This window comes from Haemaphysalis longicornis, unplaced genomic scaffold, assembly GCF_048455015.1.
Source record: "Haemaphysalis longicornis isolate Haplotype H1 unplaced genomic scaffold, Haemaphysalis longicornis Haplotype H1 scaffold_3, whole genome shotgun sequence".
Lineage (NCBI taxonomy): Eukaryota > Metazoa > Arthropoda > Arachnida > Ixodida > Ixodidae > Haemaphysalis > Haemaphysalis longicornis.
In genome coordinates this window covers 223,118,406-223,144,490 of record NW_027526335.1, presented here as the reverse complement: position 1 = coordinate 223,144,490, position 26,085 = coordinate 223,118,406, and the positions used below count along the sequence as shown (strand labels likewise).

Sequence of the window (26,085 nt, the reverse complement as noted above, 5' to 3'; positions counted from 1 at the left end):
GATTGGAACAGTGTGGAGCAAATGGAGCAGCACTTCCACCCCTGATTTATAACGGGAGGACCCAGAGAGGGGGAGAACATTGCGAGAGGTGGGCGGAGGGAGAAAGAGGCAGGGCAGGGGCGGCCCAAGACTTTCGACGACATTTGCAGAGAGTGAGCACCTCCTCTCGAAACGCTGGTCCAGTGCAACAGACGATGGCACTGGAATGATCACTTATCCTTTTTTGGCTTCATTAATGCCACGCAATGGCAGTGGTCATGTTCTGCAGGTGATTTTAAAGCTGCAAAATGTGTGCACAAAAATCCGCTCCTCGAATAACGTCCACCCAGCGATAGATGATTGAAAATGACGTGATGGCTCGTTTTTCAAAGGCACCTGGCAGACAACAACCTACTCCAAAACTGGCCAATTTATTTACAGGTGTATGTACAACCGAAGAGCCAGAGTCAGAAGAGCCTACGCCAAGCAGGTCCTCTCCTCTTTGGCTTTAGTATTACAAAAACCCCTGTGTCCCCAGGGGTCACAACCACAACAGAGGGCGGCTTGTCAACTAATCCACGTCTGGCCGCTCATTGACCACAAAAACAGAACCAATCACCGGTGCAGCACAAAGACACATGACTCAGCTATCACGTGAGTGCTTGAAGACATTTCCTCGAAACAAAGCTGAAATGACGAACCAACAAAATAGAAACAACAGAGGAACTCTCAGCACTGAACAGCAAACTTGAGGCATCCATGAATTTACTGCTCATAATTGTACTTCGTTTTGAATATTGCCTTTTTTCATCAGTGTGCCCCCTTGTTCTGTGAAGCCGCTACGGGCGTGAGCCATAAAACAGTTGCTCCAACATTATCTTAGACATTGCGGTGATAGACATCGTGGCGCGCAATTAATTGGCACAAAGCACCTACTTTTGGCAACACAAATTTGCCTGACACTGTGTCGCGTTTCCCCTTTCATACTTTCTGGGGCACTCAGGTGCCATGACTGCTGCCATCCAGTTGACACTTGGTGGCATACCTACAAGAGCCACGCCACAGGCTGCATGGAAAGAACAGGTGCAAACATCTGCCTAAAGCTAACCATGAAAAACTACCGCTGCAGTGGCTCACAGTGCCCTCTGAGCGTACTCGCACTCTGCCAAGCTGCTGGCGTCTCCATTAGACGAGATGCCCCGATTTACCAGGAGGTCTGGAAGCCCCCCCTCACGAGTGGCTGTGCACAGGAATCACTGCTGCAGCTTCTTCGTGACGCAGTGCGTGGCCTCGCCCCTTGCCAGGGCGAGCTCTGCTCCTCTGCTCTGCTTCGTTGGGGGCCCTCGTGGGGGGCAGGGCTGCAGGTGGTGGGGCCTGGTGAGAAGCAGCGCAGCCCTCAGTGGCCGCGTGTGGCGCGTCACGGCTGCTGCCAACGCCCATCGGCTCGTGGGGGCACTCGGCTGGGCTGGCCTAGCAGCGAGCGACACCCACCTCTGTTTGCCCAGCAGTGAAGCTACCCCTTTGCTGCTGCAGTGTGCGCTCTGGCCACCAGGTGCGAGTCCTGGGGTTCTGCTATGGGGTGGCCCCATGGGCTTGGTGGCTCCAATTCTGGCAAAGCCAGCTGGCGTTCCTGGTTGTCCCGTAGCTGGTCCACACGCGTTCCGCTCCCTTTTCCAAGGCTAGAATGCAGTTGAGCAAGTTGCCCGAAGCCTGCTCTTTCACACAAGCGAGGTTGTATTTCGGCTTCATAGCCGCTTCAAGGGTGCAGCCCTGATGGCACAAAAGGAAGGGGGGACGAGAAAATGAAGCAGTCCCCTGGCCGGGCCACTGAGCGTGCTGCAGCAGTGGCCACAGCGTGGGTGGCAGGCGGCCGCAGGAAGCAGGCAGCCCCCGTCCGCCCTCAGGGCCCCCCGGGCAGCTGGGCCAGGGCCTTGTGCACCTCGCTGAGCACCTCGGAGGAGGCCGGCGCCTCCGACATCACCCAGCTCTCCTCGGTGCCGGAAAACTCCTCCCGGCACAGCGGGCACGTCCGGTTGCACACGTTCCTGCGCAAGGCAGGCAGGCACTGCTGGGCCACGCTGGCTGCTTGCACGCACCCTCTCTGCCACACTCTGAAGGGCCACACCATGGATGGCCTAGCTGAACTTGCTCCAGATCTTGAAGGAGTACTGACACCAATATTCGGCGGTAATATTAATGCACAGTTTGCTTCCTTTACCCAACCGAATACCCTGGCTGAAAGGCGCATATGACAGCAGCCTGCGACGCATGCAACATACTTCAACTGGATCTCATTTATCGCACCGACGGAACAACGTGCAGAGCGGCACTCAGCAAATGGACATCAGCGTGACATCATCCCGTGATAGCCAAAAGAACTGACGCGACACCGCTCGTCAAAAACTCGTGACGTCACTTCACGCGCGCGGCCCCGCAAGCGGCGAGCAGGCGTCGGCACATTCACAAACGGGTGCACGCAGCCAGAGGTACAGGCATAACCGCTGCCCAGAAAGGCACTGTTGGCAAAAATAAAGTTCCACACACGGGAAAGGAAGCGATAACACAGCCCGGAATCGCAACAGAAGTCACCATCAGGACTTTTATTGAAAGCGGTCATCGAATTTCCACTGCAATGGTAGGCCTAGCACCTTCAGGCAGCTCAGTCGTTCAGCTCCGACAGCGGCGCGGTCGAAACAACACCCCCACCGGCCTTTGCAGTGTTTTGACGTCTGCACTAAGCAGTGAGGTCATGCCGGGATTCTGTCATATGTGCCTTTTGGGATGAAAGTGCGGGAATTTGAAACTAACAATTTTCAGGCCATTCAATGTAATTATTTATCGCGCGCTGAAGTATTTACTGTTTCGGGTTCGCCAGACCATGAAGCATCCATAAAAGCAATAAAAGTGGAACATAAAATTTTCGTGTCAGTACTCCTTAAAGAGCAACCTACGCATCTGCCAAAGACAAGGCCCACTGATTTTCCCGTCCCTGACTGTCACAGCATGAACAGAAGAAACACCATCTCTGCACAACACGCTGACAAGTGCACACACACACACAGGCTTCGCAGGGGGGGGGTAGCACTGCATGTGCCACACGAGTGAGGACAGTCTGTATAAGGCTGCAAAAAGGAGATGAGTCATCAGTCACTGAGTCTGCATGCTGTTCAATGTGCGCATGTATAAAGCAGAATTTATTTCTGAGTGTTTCCATGACAGATGGGACAGGCGTGTCCAGTAAACATCTTCAACTTTGACGAAAATTTTGTATATAGGCCCTTGTGCACAGGGGAAAACATGCATAAAGGTAGTTTTTATAAAAAAAAAAGATTTTCTGCCTACCTAAAAAAAAAAAAATCCCAAAGCCAGCTCGGGTGACAGGTGCATTGGACAAGTCGCATGAACTTGGAAACTTTTACAGCTGTAAAACACAAACTAGCAGCTACAGCCGCAGGTTTTTTTCTGCCGAGACTTTGCATACTGTAAGAGGATTTCACAAACTCATTTCTAATCTTCAAGTACTATTCTTTTTAATAAAAAATAACCAACTTGACACATTTTCAAAAACTTCCGAAATGTCTGGCCTTGTTTCTTTGCATCCTTACTGTTCCGCATCCGGACCTCGGCGCAGACACCAGCATGGCTTTATAAGCTGAAACTTATCTCCTCACCTCTGGGTGCAACTTGTTGTGCAACAGGTCACATCGGACATTTTCTTATGGGCTGCCGAGAGCATGTAACGGAGCGGTTAGCTTTGTTTAAAGGGCTTCAAAGGAGCAATGCTCCGCATGCCTGTTTGGATATCATTTTTCCTATGGGCCATTGGATCACCAGGAGAGACATTTTGTGCCTGCTCCTCGGGTTTTGTTTTTTGTTTATGTAGAAAAAAATGGTTCATTTTAAAAAATACACTGCATTGCAGGTCAGTCGTGGTCTAATTTCATGGTCTAATTTTGGTCTACAAACATACTGAGTGGCGCAAATACACAACACACAAGAAAGAAGACACGGACAGGCGCTACACTTCCAACAGTTTAATAGCAACGACCGCAACGTACATATATACACACATCCCGACATGCGCAATAGAGATGCCCACAGCGTCAACGCAAGAATTTATCTAAAAACCACCCCTCGGCTTTGAACAATACCACCGAAGTGTCACTGACGCAGTCACTTCTTTTCAATCTGATCCGATGCGCCTCAAGCAATTCTCAGGCCTTCTGATATCTGCTCTTTCCCAGTATCTTTGTCTCAGAAAATCATGGCTCACACTTTGTGCAGGAATCAAAATGCGGTGTTAAATGTGCGCCATTATTAGATTTTAAATTTAGCGCATGTGACGATCAATCAGGTGATAGAGAAGTGCGCTGAGCATACTGAACCCCTATATATAGCCTTCATAGATTATGAGAAAGCATTTGACTCGGTCGAAACCCTAGCAGTCATTCAGGCATTACGGAACCAGGGGGTAGATGAGCATTATGTAAGAATACTAGAGAGGATATCTACAATGGGTCTACAGCTACCATCATCCTCCATAAGGAGAGCAGTAAAATACCTATAAGGAAGGGTGTCAGACAAGGAGACACAATCTCTCCAATGTTATTCACAGCATGCTTACAAGAAGTATTCAGAACGTTGGATTGGGAACAGGTGGGAGTAAGGGTTAATGGAGAATACCTCAGTAACCTCAGATTTGCTGATGACGTTGCCTTGCTAAGTAACTCGGGGGACGAATTGCAAAGCATGCTTTCCGCACTGGGCGAACAGAGTAGAACCGTGGGCCTGAAAATAATATGCAGAAAACTAAAGCAATGATCAATAACCTCGAGACAGCACAGCAGTTTGAGATAGGTGGCGAGGCAGTGGAAGTGGTAAGCGAATATATCTACTTAGGCCAAGTTGTGACCCCAGATCCCAACCATGAGGCAGAGGTAATTAGAAGGATCAGAATGGGGTGGGGTGCATATGGCAGACATTCTCAGATAATGAATAGCAGCCTACCATTGTCGCTGAAGAAGAAAGTGTATGACAGCTGCATCTTACCGGTACTCACCTACGGGGCAGAAACTTGGAGGCTCACTTAGAGGGTTCAACTTAAATTGAGAACGACTCAGCGGGCAATGGAGCGGAAAATGATAGGTGTAACATTAAGGGACAAGAAGAGAGCGGAGTGGGTCAGGGAGCAAACTGGTGTTAAAGACATATTAGTAGAAATTAAGAAGAAGAAGTGGACGTGGGCAGGGCATGTAATGCGAAGGCAAGATAACCGCTGGTCATTAAGGGTAACAGAGTGGATCCCTAGAGAAGGCAAGCGTTGCAGTGGGCGGCCGAAAGTTAGATGGGCAGATGAGATCAAGAAGTTTGCGGGGATAAATTGGTCACAGTTGGCACAGGACCGAGGTAATTGGAGAATAATGGGAGAGGCCTTTGCCCTGCACTGGGCGTAGATAGGCTGGTGATGATGACGATGATGATCCCTTAGGCGGTCGTTCAAACATCTCCCAGTTTGGCCAATGTAGGACTTTCCACAGTGACTGCGTCAGTGACACTTGGGTGGTATTGTTCAAAGCCGAGGGGCGGTTTTTAGATAAATTCTTGCGTTGACGCTGTGGGCATCTCTATTGCGCCTGTCCGGATGTGTGTATATATGTACGTTGCGGTCGTTGCTATTAAACTGTTGAAAGTGTAGCGCCTGTCCATGTCTTCTTTCTTGTGTGTTGTGTATTTGCGCCACTCAGTATGTTTGTAGACCTCAACCAACACGCCCAGCAACACGTTCTCTTAATTTTGGTCTAATTTCAAACCGAATATAAAAAGAAGGCCATCTTCAATTTTTTTCAAGCTTTCACGAATCGAATTCGAAGTTTTTTTCTGCCACAGGCTTGAAAAACACATTGCACTATTGTCGTAGTTTTGTAGCTGTACAGCATTAAGGACGACCTCGTAGATGCAATGCGGGGACGTCCTCAAGTGGCCTGTAGCAAACTTCTCATGGCAACGTGAGGCGAGAAATGGCCAGAACAACTAAAAAAACATGAAAGTGAAATGGATGTGCCCATGCTCTCTTGAAGTTAACCGTGAATAAAGTACACAGCCCCTGAATCCTACGTAGGAGCTCAAATGGAGGACTGCAGGCTTATTCTCCTGGCCGTGCCTAACCACATAATTTCAAACATGGCCTTTTTAAAAACACTGCTAAGCTTGAATATGGCTTGAAAAATAATTAGATTTGGTAAGCCACCACACACATGAGAAGAGATAAAAAATTTGTTGAACTGACCGAGACGGCAAATGGTTCTTCTGTTTGCACTTTAGGCGTTTCCTTTGCCACATCGCCAACTCATGCTCTCCCCAAACTGCGGTTTTCGCAACAGGTGCACAACTGTGTCTCAAGTCCCTGAGAACGTTACGATCTCTGTAACCATAGCAAGGGCACTCAGCAATGACGAGGTCGTACAGTGTAAACAGGCGACAGCACTTTGTATGCAAGCCTGAAGTGTCAAATGCACGCTGCAAGTTCATTGACCGTCATCGTGCTGATGTTGAAGCTTTGGTTGCGGCTCGTGTTCTGCAGCTGGATGAAAACATTTTTAGTGTCCTCCTGCCCTCGCCTGGTGTACGAACTCCAACAAAGCTGTCTCAATTCGGGCAGTGTCTTAGAGCTGACATTTCTGAGCTCTACCATAAGTGTCTGAAGAGTCCGCAGTCACTTCAGTGCAACCTGTTCTCAGACACCTCAGATGTGGTGTGACTCCATTCACAACTTCAACACGACAGAGTGCAGACTCGTCATGCTGCGGAAGTTCCTTTGAGATGCTTTTTTCTTTCGCCCTTCCAAACAATGGTCGCCGAACACATGCTTCCCACTACACTTCCCTTGGGCCCTAAAACCCCCTCAGGTGTCGCGGGCTTGCCTGAATAGCCGCACGTAATGATCACGGAGAAACTGTCCGCAGCTGAAAAAGATTTTTGAAGGTCACTCCTGCGATCCCCGACTGCAGCTATGATCACGGTTATTCCTTGCTTTACCAGCTGCTCTGTGTTGTTCCGCGAGACAGAAAGATTTCATCTGAGTGGAACGAAGCAGGAAGAAAGCTGCCACACTTCATAGCAGATGCGCATGTCTCCCTGGTGCTCCAAGCTGGACTAAAACATCGCAAGTAGTCCAGACTCATCCAGACAGATGACGACAGCGCTGCCGCTTCTCTATTTTTTTCCTTGTGTCTGCACCGAGTCAAAACATGTTCAAGGATTACTACCAACTAGTCCAACTGTCGATTTTCTAATGCTGGGCTTCACCGGCGCATGTCCTAAACAAGCAGCCTCCTCTCAGTGCCTGGAAATCATTTTAACATTTGTGTTCATGTGAGTGTGCCTACACGGGGTGCACACAAAAACAGTGAGAAGTGCATCAAGAGATGCATTCAGAAAATGTATGTGTGCTAGCTTGAGCAATCCACTTAAAAATTATTTCTACCACGTGTTAAAATTCTGTGTACTTTATTCATGGTTAATTTCAAGAAAGCATGGTCACATCCATTCCACATTTATCATTTTTTTTTGTAGTTGTACCAGCCATTTGCCACCTCACGTTGCCGTCAGGAGTTGGCCACATACCACTCTAGTATATCCCTGCAGTACAGCTACCAGGTTGTATTTAGTGCTCTGTAGCTGCAAAACTACAACAATAGTGCAACACGTTTTTAAAGGCTGTGATAGAAAGCAACTCCGACTTCAATTCGTGAAAGTTTGGAAAAAATCGAAGATGGCCTTTTTTTAAGTGCAGTTTTAAATTAGACCAAAATGAGCGACTGACCTGCAATCCAGCGCGTTCTTCATATTGAATCATTTTTTCTACATAAACGACAACGAAAATTGGCATGAAGAATGGAAAAGGTTAAAGGAATAATGCTAAAAAATTGGACTCCCTAGCTTGTGTACATGCAGCGAAACAGGGCCTGACATTTTGGCAATTTTTGAAAATGTGTCAAGTTTGGTATTTTTTATTAAAAGGAATACCACTTGAAAATCAGAAACGAGTTTGTGAAATCATTTTACAGTATGCAAAGTCTCTGTTGAAAAAAAAAAAACCCGCAGCAACAGTTTGTGTTTTACAGCTGTAAAGTTTCCAATTTCCCACGACTCGTCCAACATGCCCCCTACCCGAGCCGGCTTTGGGATTGTGTTTTAGGTAGGCAGACTTCTTTTTATGAGAACTATCTTCATACACACTTCCTTGTCCCATCCCTCGTGGCCGTTTTAGGACACGGATGATGGAAAGCAAAAATTTGGTGGCACTGGCCTCAGCTTTGATTACCAAATTTCGAGAGGAATCCATTTCCCAGTAGTATGCTGAACTGCAACACTGATGCTGTGTGCACCTTCGAGACGTTACGAAAGAGGGATATTGTGACTTCAGCTCCAAAACAAGCAGGACATCAAATTTATCTTCCCCCAAAATTTTCCAAGCAAAACAGACCAGAGAGATTTTTTACTGAGAAGGGAATTTTTTCGCCTGTCTGGGTGGCTGACGATGAATCAGAAATAGTTGCAGCGCTTGATCCAGAGGAGCTTCACTAGATTCACTATGGCAGCCATTACCCAGACTGTCGTTGGTTGGCCGAACATGCTGCCCTGCAGAGACTACGCACGGCATTCGAACGATTCAAACAGGCCCCTGACTGTAAGCTTACTTCAGGGGTGAGACAGCTGAATCAGATTTGGGAGCAGTTTTTGGAGCAGCGAAATCTCGATTTTGGAGCAGAAGAACCTTGATTTGGAGCAGAATGACGACATTTATTGCGTCACCTTAGGAGCCTTAAAATCAAATTTTTGGCAACTAGGGGGGTGAGGGAAGGGGGGGTGGTGCACTTTTTAATGGGGTTTTGAACGTACATAACACTGAAACAGCCTTTCAATGAAGTATTTTCTACTAGAGTATCACAAGGCACGTACTGCGCTTCCGTTTTACAAGCCATTTATAAATTCTTAGGCTCTATGCATAGATAGCATGGAGTGCCGTTGAAAACATTGTATCGAAAAACTAAGCAATCGTAAGGCATTTTCATTATCATGTGAATGCTGAAATTATTATTTTTGTTATCCCAGACTCGGCTTTACACACAATTGTAGAGGCATGGCAAAAGTTGCGCAAAGCGCGGTGACAATCTTCGCACCCCACCAGCCCTCCCATTTGAATCCCCAAGGTGCGCATTGACTACGATCGCAATATGAATAACGTTGGTATGTTTAGCCACCTCCCTTATGGAATTAAATTTCACTTCAGATAGATAAACAATTATTACTAGCCCGTCCCGCTATCGGCCACTGCTTGAACATTTTGCGGCTATGTAGCCTGCGCCGCCAATTCTTCAGTGTCGATCGTCTCATTTCCGCCACTCGCAAGCTTGCTGTCAAGGGCAGCAATAACTTAGCGTTTTATTATAACACCGCAATGAGTCCGAAATTTCACTTCACGCACCGCGCCTCTCACTCGAGGCCGAAACACGGTGAAATCACGGGCCCCACGTTGTTTTTGATGAACTCCCGTTCTGCGAGTCACGCAACTTTCCTCACCAGATCAAACGACTAAATGAAAACCCCGCCACCCCCATTACCAAAACCACAGTAGAAATTGGTGAAGAGCACTCTGCCTGAACCACGAGCAACTGCTTCGCCCGATGGCCATGTTTTCCAATATTCACAACATCAAGATGGCGGCGCCCAGTATTGCCGTTCTGGAGATACGGCGCTCCGAAAATTGCCGTCTTTTCATAAATTTTCACCAGTAGTTTGTTGCCTGAGTACACATACATATTTTTTCTACAGAACTTTACAATTGTTTTCCATGGGAAAACTTTAAAAAAACACAGAATATAACATGTGCAACCCGACATGGTGACCTTCGAAAAAACTATCTTGGGGACAATTTTATGCGGGTTTTTTATCTTTACAAACAGGATCACCTTGGGGGTGCTGGAAAATGATGCCGTCAGTAAGCATTTTTCCCCACTGAAACTGGCGGGAGCGTTAAAATCCTTGGCTCTCAGACTGTTTTGGAGCAGTTTGGCGCAATTTTTGCAATTTTCAAGCTTTTGGAGCAGCCTGGCGCAGGAAAGCAGATTTGTATCAAAAGTGCGCAATATGCGCAGCTGTCTCACCCCTGTTACTTGGCAGACTTTCAAACACAATTTTGGCGTCGATCCTACAGCACAGACGTGAAAGACGTGGCAGAAGACATTTTCATTCGACACGCGCGCCTGCGTCATAAATTTGCTCGTTCAGCTCTTGCTGGTATTCACTGAAAGCGTTTGCGATTTCAAGCACCTTGGCCTTCACAATGTCAGACATGCCAAGCTGCTAGTTCATTTGCTCGCTTTCTGGTGAACTCCACGAGGGAGTTCCCGAAAACGTCCCAGCTGGGGCGATTTGGGTGCAGGGCCTCACCACTGCTCGATGCAGCGCAGGCAGTAGCTGTGGGTGCAGGGCAGGGTCACCTCGGGCTTCTGCTCCATGCAGATGCAGCACTCCTCCAGATCCCCCAGCACCCTGCAAGAGGGGCACACGCCAGCCCTGCAGAGGCCTTCACGACAGGAGGGAGATGGGCACTGCCAGGCCCCTTTCGGGCACTAGCAGGCACTCACCATTCCTTGTGACCCCCCGAAAATCCGCACCCACCTGGGCCATAGCTGCTTTTCAACCATTTGGACGCACAAAACTAGTGCCAACAGCTATGCACAACTGATCCCCTCACTGTAAGATGCTCTGAGCTGACACTGGATGGTCAGCAGCTGAAGGAATCTCTCTCGGCCCCCCTTCCAGAACTCGGCCACGAGGAACCACCAAGACGGCACACACAAAGTCCCTTGCCTTGTTGGCTAGCCCTGGAGTGAGCATGGCCACAAAATGTGGAAGGGCCAGTCACTGCACTTTCGCTGATGATCTTGTTCTAAACTCCCGATTCTCATAGGTCGGCAAAACAGCAAGAACTCGCTCAAACTGAATCGCAATCTTTTTCGTTCCCACTGCACTCACTCCAACTCATACTCAGAAAGCTCGTTCTCAAAATCACTCATACTGACTCATCACATGCTCATTCGTAATTGTCCTCACTAGTACTCAATCAGTAGTCACTCATGACCACGGAGTAAGATAATGAGCAGCGCCGACATCGCTCTCTTCGACAGGCCCTTACTGTCCCTCACTCGCGAAGCACAGTGTACATGACGCGGTGAATGGGCGCTGTAACCAGCATTCCCTGCGCGCTGCAGCCTGCTCGGCTCGGCGGGTGCAATGGCGGAACCCACTCCATCAGTTTTGTCGTCTGCTTCTGCGGCGGTTGTTTTGGGCCTGTTTTGGCGCAGCTTTGCGTCCGTTTCAGGCCTACTACGCACGGGTTGATGTGCATGTTGGACAGCACCTCCCGAGTAAGCACTACCTCACGAAATGAAGTTGTCGTATGGCAAAGATACCGCAAGGCTTAGCTTGCAGAGCCGGAAAACAAAATGTAGAGACCACATACAGGCACCTGGGCGCTAGAGAAACGCTACCTTTTTCGCACTGCGTGCCACGAATGGGAGTACACCCCCCAAATTGGCGAATACAAATTCGGTTGCGTTCTACATTTTATCACAAAAGCCAAGTAGTTCTGACAAGCAGCGATTTTAAAAGTACCATCTTCTTTTTCGCCATTTGTAAACTACTGACTCAAATTTGGCATGAATGCTAAACAGTCAGCTGACATGAATTGCTTCAGTATCTCTGCTCGTGTTGCACCGGGATGTAGCCCCGAGCTTCTTTTCTTCTCTTTTGGGGCTGCATTGTGCATACTGCATACCACACTGCGCTGCGCTCTGAGAACTACATCCCAATAGACCTTATGCAAAAGTGCCGCCATCTACCGGAAGAAAAACGGAACGAGCACGCGACGCCATGTTGGGGGATGGCGGTCCCGGGATTGCTTGGTACGGAGCGTGTGAGGGGCTTTCTCGGCTTGGCGATCCTTTTATGTTCGGATTTAAGCGCAGCAAAATGAACGACGAGTGATCTGTGGACCTTTCTCTGTTGCCTACATTTGTGGGCGACTTCGTAAATACGCATTATGCATCGAAAAAACAGTCAGTGAGGCACCGGCAGGGAAACTGTTGGAGGCTGTTGCGTTTCTTCTCTCTTTTTTTGGGGGGGGCTTTGAGAACGCAAACATTGAAAGTACATCCATGTTGGTTAGCATCCTGCGGGTTTCTCAAGAGGTCATTCCTGAACCGCTTTGAAACTTGCGGGCTGTCCTGAGGTTGAATTGGGGGAGGGGGCGCAGTCGCGATATAGCTATACGCTAAGGATCCTCGGAGACGCAGAGGAAACCTGCAAAAGAAAAAAAAAACACTTAAAAAAATTGCATACCTCGCATTTTTTAACAGCGGAGCTGTTGTAGCTGGCCATAATGTGTAGCGCGTAACGTGTGTGGCGTGGAACGCGTTAAACATTGCCAATAAATTACCAATATATTGCCAGTGAATAATTAAATTAGCAATAAATTGCCGAGCGTGGTGAGCGCATGCCTCGCGGTGACCGCAGCATCCCCAGTGCACGCAAAAGCTTTAGCAAAAAAAAAAAAATACTGCGAAAACGTTAAAGAGCAAGAAGATGCCGAGCGCTCGTGAGCGCGTGCCTCGCGGTGACCGCTGAGTGTCCTTTGCTCGCGCCGTGGACAACAAAACGGGGTTCACACTACCGCTTAGAAAATTTCGCTTGAAAAAATTGATCTTGGGAAAATAGGGTACGGTTGAAGAGCAGGCGACGAGCGGTAAACGACCGATACACGGAATTACTACGTACGTTATTTGCGCAACTCATGGCGCTACGTCAAGGTTGCAACTCTCGCGGGTCCCTTATTTCCTGTAACGTTTGGCAAACGAAAGAATGCGTAATACTTGCATTAAAGCCTACCGAACGTCCAGAATAAAAAAAAAAGCGCGAGCGCGCAAAGCACGAACGGCAGACTCAAAACTCTACCCTCACAATAAAGTACGAGCTGACCGATGCAGTGCGCCTTAACTACCAGCAGGGAGGAGTGCTCCGCGGCATATAAAGGGCTAGAAAATAGCTCACTTCGGTACCTTTTTAGTCCTGCACATAACATTCGTTTCGTGACTATGCATGCGATCTAGCTATATTATTACTGCGCGAAGGGAAGTTGACACCCGCAAGCGACTTCACGCAGAGCTCGAGTCATGCTTCCGTTGGAAAAAAAAAAAAAAAAAGATGTGTACGCTATTTCTGTGGTCATCCTCGTATTATCTTTGTGCCCAGAAAGTTACACGGCAGTATTTGGGCATCTTGGACAACGATAAATACCGACATGCGCGTCGCTAAGCTTGGGCTATCATGCACACAGGGGCATCATGAGATCCGGGAATCCTCCAACATGGCGGAAGCGCACGCAGTTCCCGCAAGAGGGCCCCAGTTTTTGCATAAGGTCTATAGTGACAGCAGCTTGCTCCTTGCTGTGGAACGCACGTAAAACGCAAAGGGCAGCTTGAAAAAACAATCACTGGGGCTAGGTGTCTTTGAAGAGACTACGTTTCACTAGGTTTCAAATCACCCTAACCATTTGAATTGCATGACTGTTCAGACTAGATGAGAGTATTTCCGAAGTGCCTGGGTACGCTGGGCGACACTTCCCCCAGGATATTTCCGTACCAAGGCTGCATTTCACCTCCCTGTTCAACATGTAAACACTTGCGAGCCCCCAAGCTGGTTGTCCAGCTGTTAATTAGGACACGCAGATACGACATGCAGGGGCAGACTTCCATCGATGCCACCTAGAATAAGATAGCGACAGGTGTGGATTTAAGCAGGTTTATTTTATACTAAATTTATTTTTAAATTAAATTTAATTAAAAAAAAACCGACAGCTACTTCTTATGACAGAACATAGGTCATTATTCGGCTTGGCTCTTTTTTCTAGAACAACTTCATTTTGACAAACCAAGTTTCAGAACACATTGCTCAGAAATGCATATGGTGTTATCCGCTGGCGGCATTGACAAGATTACACGACCGCACAGTGACAGTGAACACCGGGCCTTAAGTTACGACACGGGTTAAAACAAAGATAGCGTTCGGAATTTTTCGATCGCCTAATCATGCTGACAGAGGCAGCACCCTCAAATTTCTAGTGTAGAAATGTATGCATCATCGCCGCACGCCTATACATTGCAGACGACCCTCGTTAATGTTGTTAGTGTGCAAAAGGAGCATAAACCATTCAAGGGGCCATGAAGACAAAATACAAGAGTGTTTTATCCGAAAGATTTCGTGTTTTATAGTGGCCCCAAGCGCTTGTCCGGAAGCAAACGATGCTTTATTTACTGCAAAATTAATCAGTTTAAGCTAAAATTTTGATTCTCACCCGACGTGTGCAATGACATGTGTGCAACGACGTGTGCAATGACATCATAAGAACAGGTCTTTCAGCTAAACTTACAGTGGAGCAGAGGCTTGTTTCCTGTTAGTCAACCTGGATGGCGCCACCACACCGCGGCGAGCCGTTTTCTGCCCTTGGTTTGTTTGTGACCGTATTTAAGCCTGGCTTGTTTTTGTTGATGGGGAAAATAACCGTTTCGTGAAACACAATGCTCGCTCGACAAACATGGTCACGTAAGGCACCGTCGCTTGCGTCAATCGGCCAGTGTTGTCGGAAACAACCCAAAAGCACTGCAGTGCTGTGAATCTAAACGAAGCATAGTGCGCGCAGTACCAACAGCAGTATGCATCGGTACTTCTATGTTTACGTGTGCTTTCGTAACTCCCACTGTTTGTACCACCATTCGTACTGATATAAAAAGAATGTGCCCTAAAAACCAGCTCGTTCAGCAAGCTTATAATCTCTGCCTAATTTGTGTTTGCTTTTGCCAGCCTCAGCCAATCGCAGAGCTGGCGCGTGACAACGTAGTTTCTGTTGCGGGAAATGAGCTAGTGGGTCGCACGGCCATTCCCTTTTATCCTAATTATACAGCTTACGTGAGCAAAGTGTGCGTCGAAAGTGGTGTCAGTATGATGCTAACGAGGCAATCTTTTGAATGAACCGAACTTGTGTTTTCTCTTCATGGCTCCTTTAGGCACGCGGCAGGATAGCGGGTGAGAATAAAAAGGGTGAATTTCGCACTTCATCGCTTTACCGCAAGTCGTATAAGGCTGGAGTGCATGTTGTAGTGTGCTCTGCCTCATTTCTTGTTTGTTTTTTAGAAATCCTCGTCGTACAATTGCATCCTATACCTGCTGGCTTGGAGCAATATTTTTCAGCTTGCCTCGATTACTTGTGACTAAACGTTCCCCGATGCAGAATAAGCAACCGCCACATGTGCAATTACCCCACCGCTAACTGCAGCAGCGCCCCGTGATTTAGATTCTGCTTGCGTCTCGTGACAGCGCGCACAATTTGCCATGTTAGAAAACAGATGTTGCGGCGAAAGAAAACAAGCCCCTGGGGAGAGCGAACAAGGGGACAGCAACGTACAGAGCCACGACGACGAGAGAGGTGTAAAGGAGGAAGACAGCGAAGTGAAGGCTGGGCAGCCGGTGGCGCAGGGACATCATCGGCCCAATGGTTTTTTCTGGGTCACAGTCCGTGCTCCTCTTTATCTTACTCTGTGCTCATAACTACTCGTACTCAATCCGTACTCACATTTACTCGTTTTCAAAAATGTTCAATCAACCACTTGCATCCGCACGCAAGGTCGCATCTAGGTCTACGGCCCGAGTCAGGGAACACTTCCACCCCGCACTGGCATGGCTCTGCTGCCTCCCTTTTCCCCACTGTGGGTGGCTCAGATGGGCTTTGCCGATCCTGAAGGCCGAGAATGAATGGTGTCAGCGGGCGCTGTTCACGCTAGCAGCCTCGCACGCCCCTCCCTCCGAACAATGAGAACAAAGAAAGCGCAGCAAAGCCCCCCATGCTTGCGCGGGCGTTCCCAATGGCGACTGCGTGACGAGCGGACTCTGCCAGAGAGGGAGTGGAGACAGCCGCAGTTTTCCCCCCTTCACATCGCACTGTAGGGGGCAACTCGAAACGCGCAAGACTCGTTCACACACGTCGTGACTCGAGTGCGCGATCAACGTCACAAGTTTAAACCCACGAGTACAGTACTCCTCAGTCCTACTCTCGAGCACTGCACTCGCGAGTCCATGAACTCACATCTGTACTCACTCGTCACCCCACTCACATTTTCTGTCTGGGTCTGCACTCACTCATTGTCGTGCTCACTCTTTTTGTCCGAGTCTGTACTCGCTCATCATCGTACGCACGAGTGAGTACCCCGACCTATGCCAATTCCACCTGCGCAGGCAGTCAGTTTGCTTGCCCGAAGTACCTCCAGAGGGCTCCACGGGCGAAAAGCAGACTGGGCCCATGAGCCCTTACACGGCAGTGTGACGCTGTACAAGAGAGGGCCCCAACCCTTGGGCATGTGGCACACTGGCGAGCCGAACGTGTTTGCACTGAAGTCAAATAAGATGTCTCTAGGTGAACACCAGCTGGCGTGGGTGTGCAAACAGGCCCAGGCCAGAAATCAAACCGCTCGTCCTGCTCCCCGAAGCACTTCACTGACACTGTTGATACGATGCACAAGCGGAGGGTTCGGAGTGCACAACGACTGTACCACAGTGCAGGTACTCCCTAGTGAGTGCTGCAGAAGGAGGCACCCAGTGCGTGGGCGACTGTGGATGAGTGCAAGGCCGAGCGGAATGCTCGCGGCGAGGTGCACTGGTTGTGCATGCACCCGCCACTGGATCACCCTTTCCGAGCATCCTGGCCCCTTGCGGGGCACGACGAAGCAAGGAGGTGGCGCCCCTGGGGCACTCGTCCCGCGCAAACTCACCCCGTGAACAGGGCGGAGGCACACACGGCCCCCTCTGCCTCGGCTGCTGCGGCTGCCGCCGTGTAGTAGGCCTTGATGGTGTGGTACGTGTGCAGGAACTGGCGCAGGCTCAGCGTCCGCGAGGGCCCCCCGTCCAGCTGGCCAGGCAGAGAACTCGCATCAGGGGTGCGCAACCCCACACAAGCTAGACATGCGCCGCCACGTTTGCCATGCCCTCATCACTGACCCCGGGACAAAAAGAGGCAGCAAAAGTGGCCCTTTCAAGCACCCGCTGCTCACTGCATGAACGCCCACAAGCCAGCCAAACATGGCCTACGCCTCCTCAATTCTTCCCCGTACTCTTGCAGATGTGATGGCTGGCTGGGCAGGAGGCCAGATGGCCCAGGACGAGCAGGCCGCATCAAGGCCATTAGACCCTTGAGGCTCGTAGGCGGGCAAGCCGACTTTCTTCACTCCTGCATTTACTCAAAATCAGTCACCTTGATGCAGCAATTTCTATTGGAGGCATTTAAAAGAAAAGTAAAGCCACCTCCTGGTTACCTCTGCAAATGCCCTTCCAAAATAAGTTTCGTTTTTATTCATGCAGCACCATCTTAGGCTTTGGTGCAGATATGTACCTCTCAAGGGTGAAAATGGAGCGTTGCTGTTTCTTCAAAAAAGAAAAGGAACATCATTTGTAGCTACGACGCATCAGTTATCAGGGCACCAACAGTGAATTAGCAAACGACTGTCAATTGTCAGATTTATGCTCAGTGCACTTAAATTTGGCGTTAAAATAACTAACAATTTAGCCTAGAGTACTTGTACTATATCAGCGACATTTGCACTTCAGCATATCCACCTCAACTATGTCAACTTAAAGATGCTCCCTCTCGTGAGAAATACTTGGCCTACACCCGACCCCATTACCGTAAAAACCTGCATATAGTGCGAGCTATTTTTCCAGATTACGTGATGTGAAATTTTCAGTTTCGAATATTTCTCTGCGCTATCATAATCAGGGCTCTGTGCTCTGCCAGGAAGGTTTTGTCCCCAGAGAGATAGTGCTGGGCCACACCTGCTTACCCGCACCTGCTCCGCCTACCCGCACTTGGCTTCTTCCATGCGTTGGCCTCATCTATTGCCACTGCAACTTGCCGCCGCACTGCTGCTGCCTTTTCCCACTTCTCGACAGCCACCGTTCCGGGTGTTACATCCCAAATTACATGCCAAATTACATCCCAAATTACATTCCAGACTAAACGGGGGTTCGAGCTATACACAGGTTTTTGCAGTATAATGTGCTAGCATGGTCTGCCATCCGTACAACAAATTTAAGAACGTTCAACACCTTGAGGACATTCAAAGAAGACTGCCACATTCTATTTGCTTAAAATGACTCTATAACTGAGCTAATGATCACCAATAACATCTAGAGGCAAATTTCTTGGGTTCAACTTTCTGCACCGGTTGCTCAAACAAGCTTGGATGAGGTAGTACTTGTCCCCTTTCAACCAGAAAAACCCCGACTAACCTCCCAGCCCATTTTTTGCTGCCCTTTTCCTCGCACTATTGGAGAAGGGAGTTTGTCACTCGCCAGTGCCAGACCCTGGGCGTTACTGACCCTTGTGCAGGTGACCCTGACTTCGTTCTTCCACAGCACGGGCGTCTCCGAGGGGCAGTGCACCTCAAAGACCAGCCTCCGCTGCTTGCTGTCCGTCAGGTACTGGCATCTGGGAGGGGGACGGGGGTCAGCGCGGCTCAGGGGTGGCGGGGAGGGGGCAGCAGCTCACATGTGGTTCAGCTCGTCCACCTTGGCGAAGAAGCGCTCGTAGGTGAGCGTGGTGAGCTCGCTGAAGACCTGCGTGTGCCGCACGGCCCCCAGCACCTCCGAGCTCAGCTGCGATCCCATGGGGCCTCCAGCACGCTCTGGCCAGGAGAAGAGGCCCCCACGCCGGCTGGCACGCAAAGCACCGCACTCTCCTGCGCACACAGGGCCAGTTGAGTCAGGCTGCAGCCACAGCCGCTCTACCCTTTCTGCACTGCACAGCTGCCCACGAGACGATCCCACTGCTCTTTTCCGTTTGAAATGGTTTATTTACTACATGTTCCGTCGTTGCTTTGCACTGCGCTAGTGGTAGCCATCATACGCATCGATATCATTGTGTTCCTCATGCCAAGCATTACTGCGCGGTAGTGCTTGACGACATCTGGGGTGCAGTGGCAGCCCGTACGTGCACGACACATGCACGGCATTCCCGGAGTCGCGTCGAGGTTCCGTGGAGCAGGCGTTGTTGGTTGCTAGGCAACGTGTGGCGCTCCTTGGAGTTTTCATCAGAGATTTCGGGTTTTTTTTCTTTTTTTTTTCTTTTTTTTTGCAAAGCCACTGCGAGTGCTAGGGACGGTCGGCAGTTGCCGCGAGGCACACGCTCACGAGTGCCTGGCATTTTCTTGGTACTTTTAATGAATTACGCGTTGCACATTACGGCCAGCTACAACAACTCCGCTGTTAAGACAAGAATCGCGCAGATATCGGGCCGTTAGGGAACTGCTGTTTTAGCGAAGCTGTTCACGCTGATTGTTGCTGCTTTTGACTCCGCACGTCGACGTCGTTCAGGCACAATGCAACACTAGTGATGTTTCGGCGCAGTCCAATACCGTGGTGGTTCACCAGCGCATTGTTTACGCATTTCTCCACTTACGACGCAGTACGAACGCACCTTCAAAGCAGCTATCCTTTGCGACTCTGTTGCGCTTTATGTTAACGAGCCAGAAGGGGCACGCCTTCTAAGCCGCTCACTGCTGCATACTGAAAACACCCTGTCTCCAATCGACACTTTTAGGCCTTCATGACTTCCACACTCACTGCTCTTGTTCGCCCTATTTTGTTGGTTTAAGTGGAGATAAATTCTACGCTCGTTACATAATACCCATGGCCGCTATTCAACGTAACATCACTAGAATGCCTGCTGAAATCATAGTATGCTTCACTAAAAAATGAAACTATGGGGGAGTAACCATAGCTATAACGTAAAGCGCTCTTTAAAGTTAACATCAGCTTACTTGTAAAGCATGGGTTTATGCAGATTTCAGCTTCAAAATAATGCAGGCCAATCACGCTTGTTGTGTAAACGAACTTACGAATTCTAATAGCAGCAGCCAAAATTTTTATTGCTCTACTTACTTCGTTAAAATGCCGTGCAGGAATGTTTGGCACACGTAGCCTCGCTTCAGCGGGAACACTGGACATGGGCTGTTACTGCAGGACCAAAGGCCAGGGCCTAGATGATTCTGTGGAACGGGACCTGCTCACTCGACCATAGACTCCAGACGACTTTCAAATGGTGCAATGTGGGATGGGCTGAAAAAGTAAGTGCCAGCTCAGCTGGTTACAAAGACGGCCTTGGCTTGCTTGCTCGCACAGCCACTGCGGGATCTTCTGGCGCACCCGTGAGGCCCGGTGCACTTACAACGCCTCCTTTCACCAACTGGAAGAAGGCCATTGAGTGCCTGTCAAGCAAGCAGGCACCACTTGGAAGCAACCTCTGGGAATCGGCTGAACATCCTTCAGCCAGATGGACAACCAAAGAAAACCGGTGGCAGACGCCATCATTTTCTGTGGAAGGCAAGGCCACAACGATGCGGGGCCCTTGACAAAGAACCGGAAGAACTTCGGGGTGCTGTTACAGACGAGGGGAACATGTGGGGACAGCTCCCTACAGTGCCCACTGTTTCCACATCCGCCTCCGCACTCAAAGTGACGCTTGCAGGAGGATGTGTAGCCAGGGGAATCAACGAGGCTTTTAGCGTACTGTACTGGCCGATGGATACTGGAGGGCTCGCGAAAATGTCCATTTGTGTCTGGTACGTGCACAACAAGTGTGGAGATTTGCTTGGGCACGCTCAGCGGCTGGGCAACTGGCCAGAGAAACAATCACTTTCCTCACTGCGGTCGGAATTGACCTGCGGCCCCTAAAAGGACAGGGCTACGATAGAGCTATGTCGGGACGACTGAATGGTGTCCAAGCTGCGACCTGGGAGGAGCACCCACCGGCATTACTTCTACACTGTGCAAGTCAGTGCCTGCACTTTGCTCTGTGCGATACCTCCACAGTTCTGGATACAGGGAACAGTATGGGCACAATCAAAGAGATTTGCTCATTCTTCCGCACCTCCCTGATCAGAAGCACGATACTGGCAACGAGGATTGGACGCGTTTGTCCAGAGTCCCGGAACGAGTGACTTGCGTCTCTTTGCGAGACCCCCAATGGAGGGATTGTGTCGCGACGGTTGCGGCTGCACACTCAGAGACTGCCTCTCGGGTGTACATCCTTTGGCTCTCTCAGTACCATCCGGCAGTTTTCTGATCAGCCTGCACACAGCAGCAACGGCCCTGGCACCGACATTACCGCTATTTGCCATCAGCTCTTTCTTGCGTGAAAGATGTTAGGGAAGAAGCGTCAGAATGTGTACACGAGTTCAAAATCACACTTCACCAAGCCACAAAAGCAGCGGACATCTCAGATATGGTTGCCAAGGCACCGGAGCAGCATGAGTGCCGTGAGCGACCCCGAGACATGTTGCCTCGCTCAGATGGACTGTTTAGGCAATCAGGTGAGAGAGAGATTTGCAAAACACGATTTCTATGGGCTGAGTTCTTCCACCGCACACAGCCGTCCGGACAACGTTGTTGAAGACACCGGAGACATTGACGGGAAGCGGGCAACGAGCGCGCTGAACCAGGCTGCGGCGGCACGACTGGGAGAAGGGCAACAATGCTCCTGCGGCCAACTGCAGCCAACCCAAACATCCGGAGGTTCCTCCAAGCCTTGGCCACGATGGCGACCGCCGAGCGCTCATTCTCCCCTCTGGGACGACGGAAGACACGCCTGCGCACCACAACGTCTCAACCAGGGCTTGTGGCATTGCCCTTCTCTACTCACAGCGAGAAGTACCAGTTGGGCTTGAGGAAGCCGCAATTCGCCGTTTCACGCTATCGCCACATCGACGCCTTCAATTTCTTGTGTGAATCAATCTCGAGACGTGGAATGACTGTCAACCGACGAACATTCTGCTTGATTTCGTTTGACACGAAATTAGAATTATTTGCGGTTTTTCCCTATTTCAGTTTTTTTCTTTTCGACAGTGTCTGCGTTTATATCATTTGGTTTGCAACCTGTCATACTGAATGTTGTTTGTGTTATGTTGGGGTCAAAGACCTCAATGTGTTTTGTATTGTCCATGCTTATGCTTTTTGTTTATTCATCCAATTACCAATCACTACTGCATTGTAAATTGTTACGTGCATTTGCTTGATCTCTTTTCATCTGTTCACAAACAGTGTTGTTTGCTATCATGTTTTAATTCAGCATTTTTGCTGGTGTTATATTGTGTTTTCTACGTCCATTGAATGGAAATTTTCAAAAACATTGTATTCATTCCTATCATGTCCTAATTCAGTATTTTTGGTGTTATATCATGTTTTCTTACGTCTACTGAATGGAAATTTTCAGAAACATTGCATTCATTTCCAAATATGGATGCATGGTATGCATATGTCATGTGAGCCATGCAATGTATTGGTTACTGGGCCTCAGTCGTCTTCAACAACATGCAAGCCAGAAATCCATCTAGATCTTCTTCTAGTAAATAAATTGAATAGGATGGAATTATTTAGCTCATATGGACAAAATGCTGAAGAATTCAATTTGCAGCTAAGCGCAATTTTTGTTCAATAAATGCTTCACTCACTGTTTTATTCTTCCAATTGTGTCCTCCCATCTGTTGCGCAACGCGCTAACTGTTGTGAGATTATGACGCCTACTATCCACTCCTATTCCGTACTAACTTTTGCATTATTGGCCACAAAGTGGGTGGCAGTATTTATTCTTACAAAACAAATCCGGCCAAATTTCTTTTCCTACCGTCGTGTACAATTGGGATCAGCAGTAAATACTCCAAGACCATGAGCGGCCTTCCAGGCTGCTGCCTTTGCCGTTCGCAAAAGGAAGACGCCGAGATGCAGAGGGCCGCAACCACAGATTTTCGGGGACATGACAAGGGAGGAGAGGGAGTGCAATTGGCGATGATATGGACTCTTTGTGCCATAAAATAAAGACCACCCATCGTCCGTCTGCTTCCATCAGGATAAGGCAATTTCAATGTCAAAGATAAAAAGAATAACTGGAGGGTTATGTAAAGGGAAGTGTTTTTAATTTTTACGGTTCCAAATTTTTGTTTGTCATTTATGTGGGCTCCCCCCACCCCCAAAGCAAAATCCTGTGTATACTCGGGGGGAACAAGTTACGAATGGCAATAGCTCATGTACAGTATCACTCCGCCCATAAGCAACGGACCCAGATGTGAACGGGCGTGTGCGCTTTGAAAAGACACTGCTATGAATGCGTGATATCGTCTGCCTTTTCTCACGTAGCTTGTTTGTCGTTGCTGCAGTAGTTTATAAGCATATTAACCCCAAAAAATTAACAAAAACGGCTCGTGCCGTGTCTAAAATATTCCCAGTAATGCACTACTTCCGCTGCACGGAGTAACATCCAGCGGCGGTGATGAGGCACAGCGGCGACTGCCATTGCCATTCTTAAGTTGTACCCAAGTATAGGCAGTGTGTGCCAATGAGATTACTTACTCACAAAAAATCGCACGCACAGGCTGTTTTGATAGGTCTGTGTCTGCTAGTTGAAGTGCTTCAGCCAACCTGAGGCTGTCTGACGGCTCCAGTTTTTTTAGCAGCGAAGCTGTTTAGCAAAGCATCATTTTTCGTGTCCGCAGTTAAAAATGTCCAGGAATTGCCGAGACGTGCATGTGAGTGCGGGCTTCGCGGCGACCGCTTGGCAGTTAACAAAACCAAGGAAATGCCTAGCGCTCGTGTGTGCGTGCCTCGTGACGACCACCCAGCGTCCCCGGCACACATTTCTCAATCCAAGCACGCCGATTTGGGAAGGTTGGCAAAAAAGAAAGACAGACCAAAGCGTTCGCTGCAATTGTGGAAACACTTGCTCGGAATGAGAAAGACGTGTCATCACCCCTCCAAGGTGATTATCACTTCAGAAAAATCAAAGAAGCGCACACTTAAAGCAACAGTGATGGATTTAAGGTTGTTGGGGCAGCAAAGAACAAGCAAATTGGCTGCAATCGTGGACCTTTGTGAAGGTCGTGAAAGTTGTATACCGCTTTGCTATACCTTACACGTTAGTGTGAGCTTCCTTCATTTTTTATACTACTCTGTCAGAGCAGCAAAGCAACAAATGCAATAGGACACAATTCTGCTTGTTTTGAAAGCTTCTTTTCCAGGGTACGCTAAAATGGTTGGCCGATTTTATGAATCTGGAGGGAGTGGTATGTTCCTCCCTGACTGCTTCTTCATGTTTCGACGTGCAATGAAAAGCCTGCGGCAGCGCTCAGTGTTGTTGGCTGGCTTACAGCTGATGTGGTCAGCACTGTGTGTGCTTCTCGATATCAGCCGTTGCGCGAGATAGCTTGCCCCCTATATAAACACACACGCTGAAACTGCCGTACGGCACCTGCAGTGTACGGAAAAATTGTGTGTGTGTGGCAATTGACGTGAAGCGCGCTCGTGTGCAAACCACAGTCTACACCGAGCCAGGTTGGTACACGCGCAAATTAAGCGATCAAGCTTTGTCAGCACATGACTTTTTCCTGAACTGGCACACCAGGCTGTTGACGTGAGCATTTTATCCTTAAGCCTTACAGAACTGGTTTGGCAGCATATGTGACAGGACAGTTTGTGGTTGTCCTTAGTGTTATTTTTGCTCATCTAGTCAAGCACTATAATTTCTATGAGATTTGCTACACCAAGTTTCATTTATTCCTGGCTTACCTGCAACGGACTAAGGGACAAACTTCACTGTCTTTTGGTTGTGGCGCTGCGTTGGCCTATGCTGAAAATGTACCATTAGGATCATCTGCTTCAACGTTACCCAGACTTGCCTCGCCCAAGATTTCACACACACTTTTGTCTTCTAGAGTGGCCTGTGATTCTCACTGAGACTGAGCATATGTTCCGAGCCACAGTTGTAATTAATAAATGCGAGAGTTTTTGCCTCTGCTTTTTGACACTTGCTCTGATCTAACTGTTGTAATAAATGAGCCTATGGCGGGAATCTGAGTCAATGATCAAATCACAGTCAGAGGCGGCAACATGCCAGGGGCTTGGCAAGCCTGCGTACGTTGCAGCGCGCAACCAACGTTGTGTTGTTCTACTTCGGGACTCTCCACTGGCAATATGAAACGATACCTTTCTTTCGACCTTCCACATTTCGCTAACGATGCACTTTTCAGCAGTGTTGATTGATTGATTATGGGGTTTTAACGCGCCAACGCTTCATAGGCGCACCATTGCGGAGGGCTCCGGAATAATTTAGATCACCTGGAGATCTTTAACGTGCGCCGAACTCGAACACACGGGCATTTTTGCTTTTCGCCTCCATCAGAACAGCGGCCGCTGCGGCAGGGAATCGAACCCACCCTACTGCTTATAATATATGATAGGGCCAAGCTGTCCCAGCAGCAGCACAGGACAAGGAAAGCCCGGTGTTTCTGTGCCAATGGAGAATACCGCTTGATCTGATTGTAACGCGCGCAGTTCGCCTCGTATGGTGTCTGCAGGAGGCCAACTGCATGGCAAAAAACCAGCATCAGGTGATGAACCTGCTTCGTGAACCGTTTACGGGCGCTGGACAGGTTGACTCTCATCTCCCGGGCGTGCTCCGAACGTTTTCGACAGCGTACTCGTGCTTTCCTGAACCAGGGGGGGTGCACGCCGAGTGACAAGCGTGCGCGCGCACGCGGAGCGGCCTCGTCCGAGAGCCTCGAATAACTGGATCCCTGATTGTGATAACTGAAGATGATGTCGGCCTCGTCAATCCCGCGATTTCGAGTGGCAAGCGGTGGCCCTTCTTCGAAGGCACCTGCGCACAGTCACGCGCGAGGTGACGCGCCCAGTGACGAAAGACACTTCTCCAGCGCAGCAGCACTTTCGCTCGCCTTGACCACAACACGTCCGCGGATTTCAACAACGTGGTTCCGCCACCGCCGCGACCAGCGCTGTGCGGCCCCAAAGTTTCCGCCCCCTGTTCTAGACATGCATACGAAAACTTACCAGCCGCGCTTGGAGGGGCCACAGCCGAGCGAGGCGTGTTATCGTTTCATATGATCTAGCCAACCCAACGCTGCAGTCGCGGGTTGCGGCTTGCTGGCAGTCATG

At 49.2% G+C, this 26,085-nt stretch overlaps 1 protein-coding gene across 6 annotated transcripts; it reads right to left on the bottom strand.

Annotated features, from left to right (window-relative positions):
• Positions 1-394: 394 nt before the first annotated feature.
• On the bottom strand, positions 395-26,085 carry LOC144176007 (RING finger protein 141-like). 6 transcript variants are annotated; one of them, XM_077705097.1, is made up of 6 exons: positions 25,981-26,085; positions 20,026-20,132; positions 18,635-18,824; positions 18,466-18,574; positions 10,432-10,533; positions 395-2,024 (listed from the first exon to the last, which is right to left on the bottom strand). In XM_077705097.1, the coding sequence occupies exons 3-6, from the start codon at positions 18,751-18,753 to the stop codon at positions 1,725-1,727; spliced, it is 630 nt and encodes a 209-aa protein (XP_077561223.1). In that variant the 5' UTR covers positions 18,754-18,824; positions 20,026-20,132; positions 25,981-26,085; the 3' UTR covers positions 395-1,724. The 6 variants fall into 6 exon arrangements, with proteins under 6 accessions (XP_077561223.1, XP_077561224.1, XP_077561222.1 ...); XM_077705098.1 differs by having other exon boundaries at positions 20,026-20,100; positions 25,981-26,082; XM_077705101.1 differs by lacking the exon at positions 20,026-20,132 and adding an exon at positions 16,863-16,999 and having other exon boundaries at positions 1,738-2,024; positions 25,981-26,084.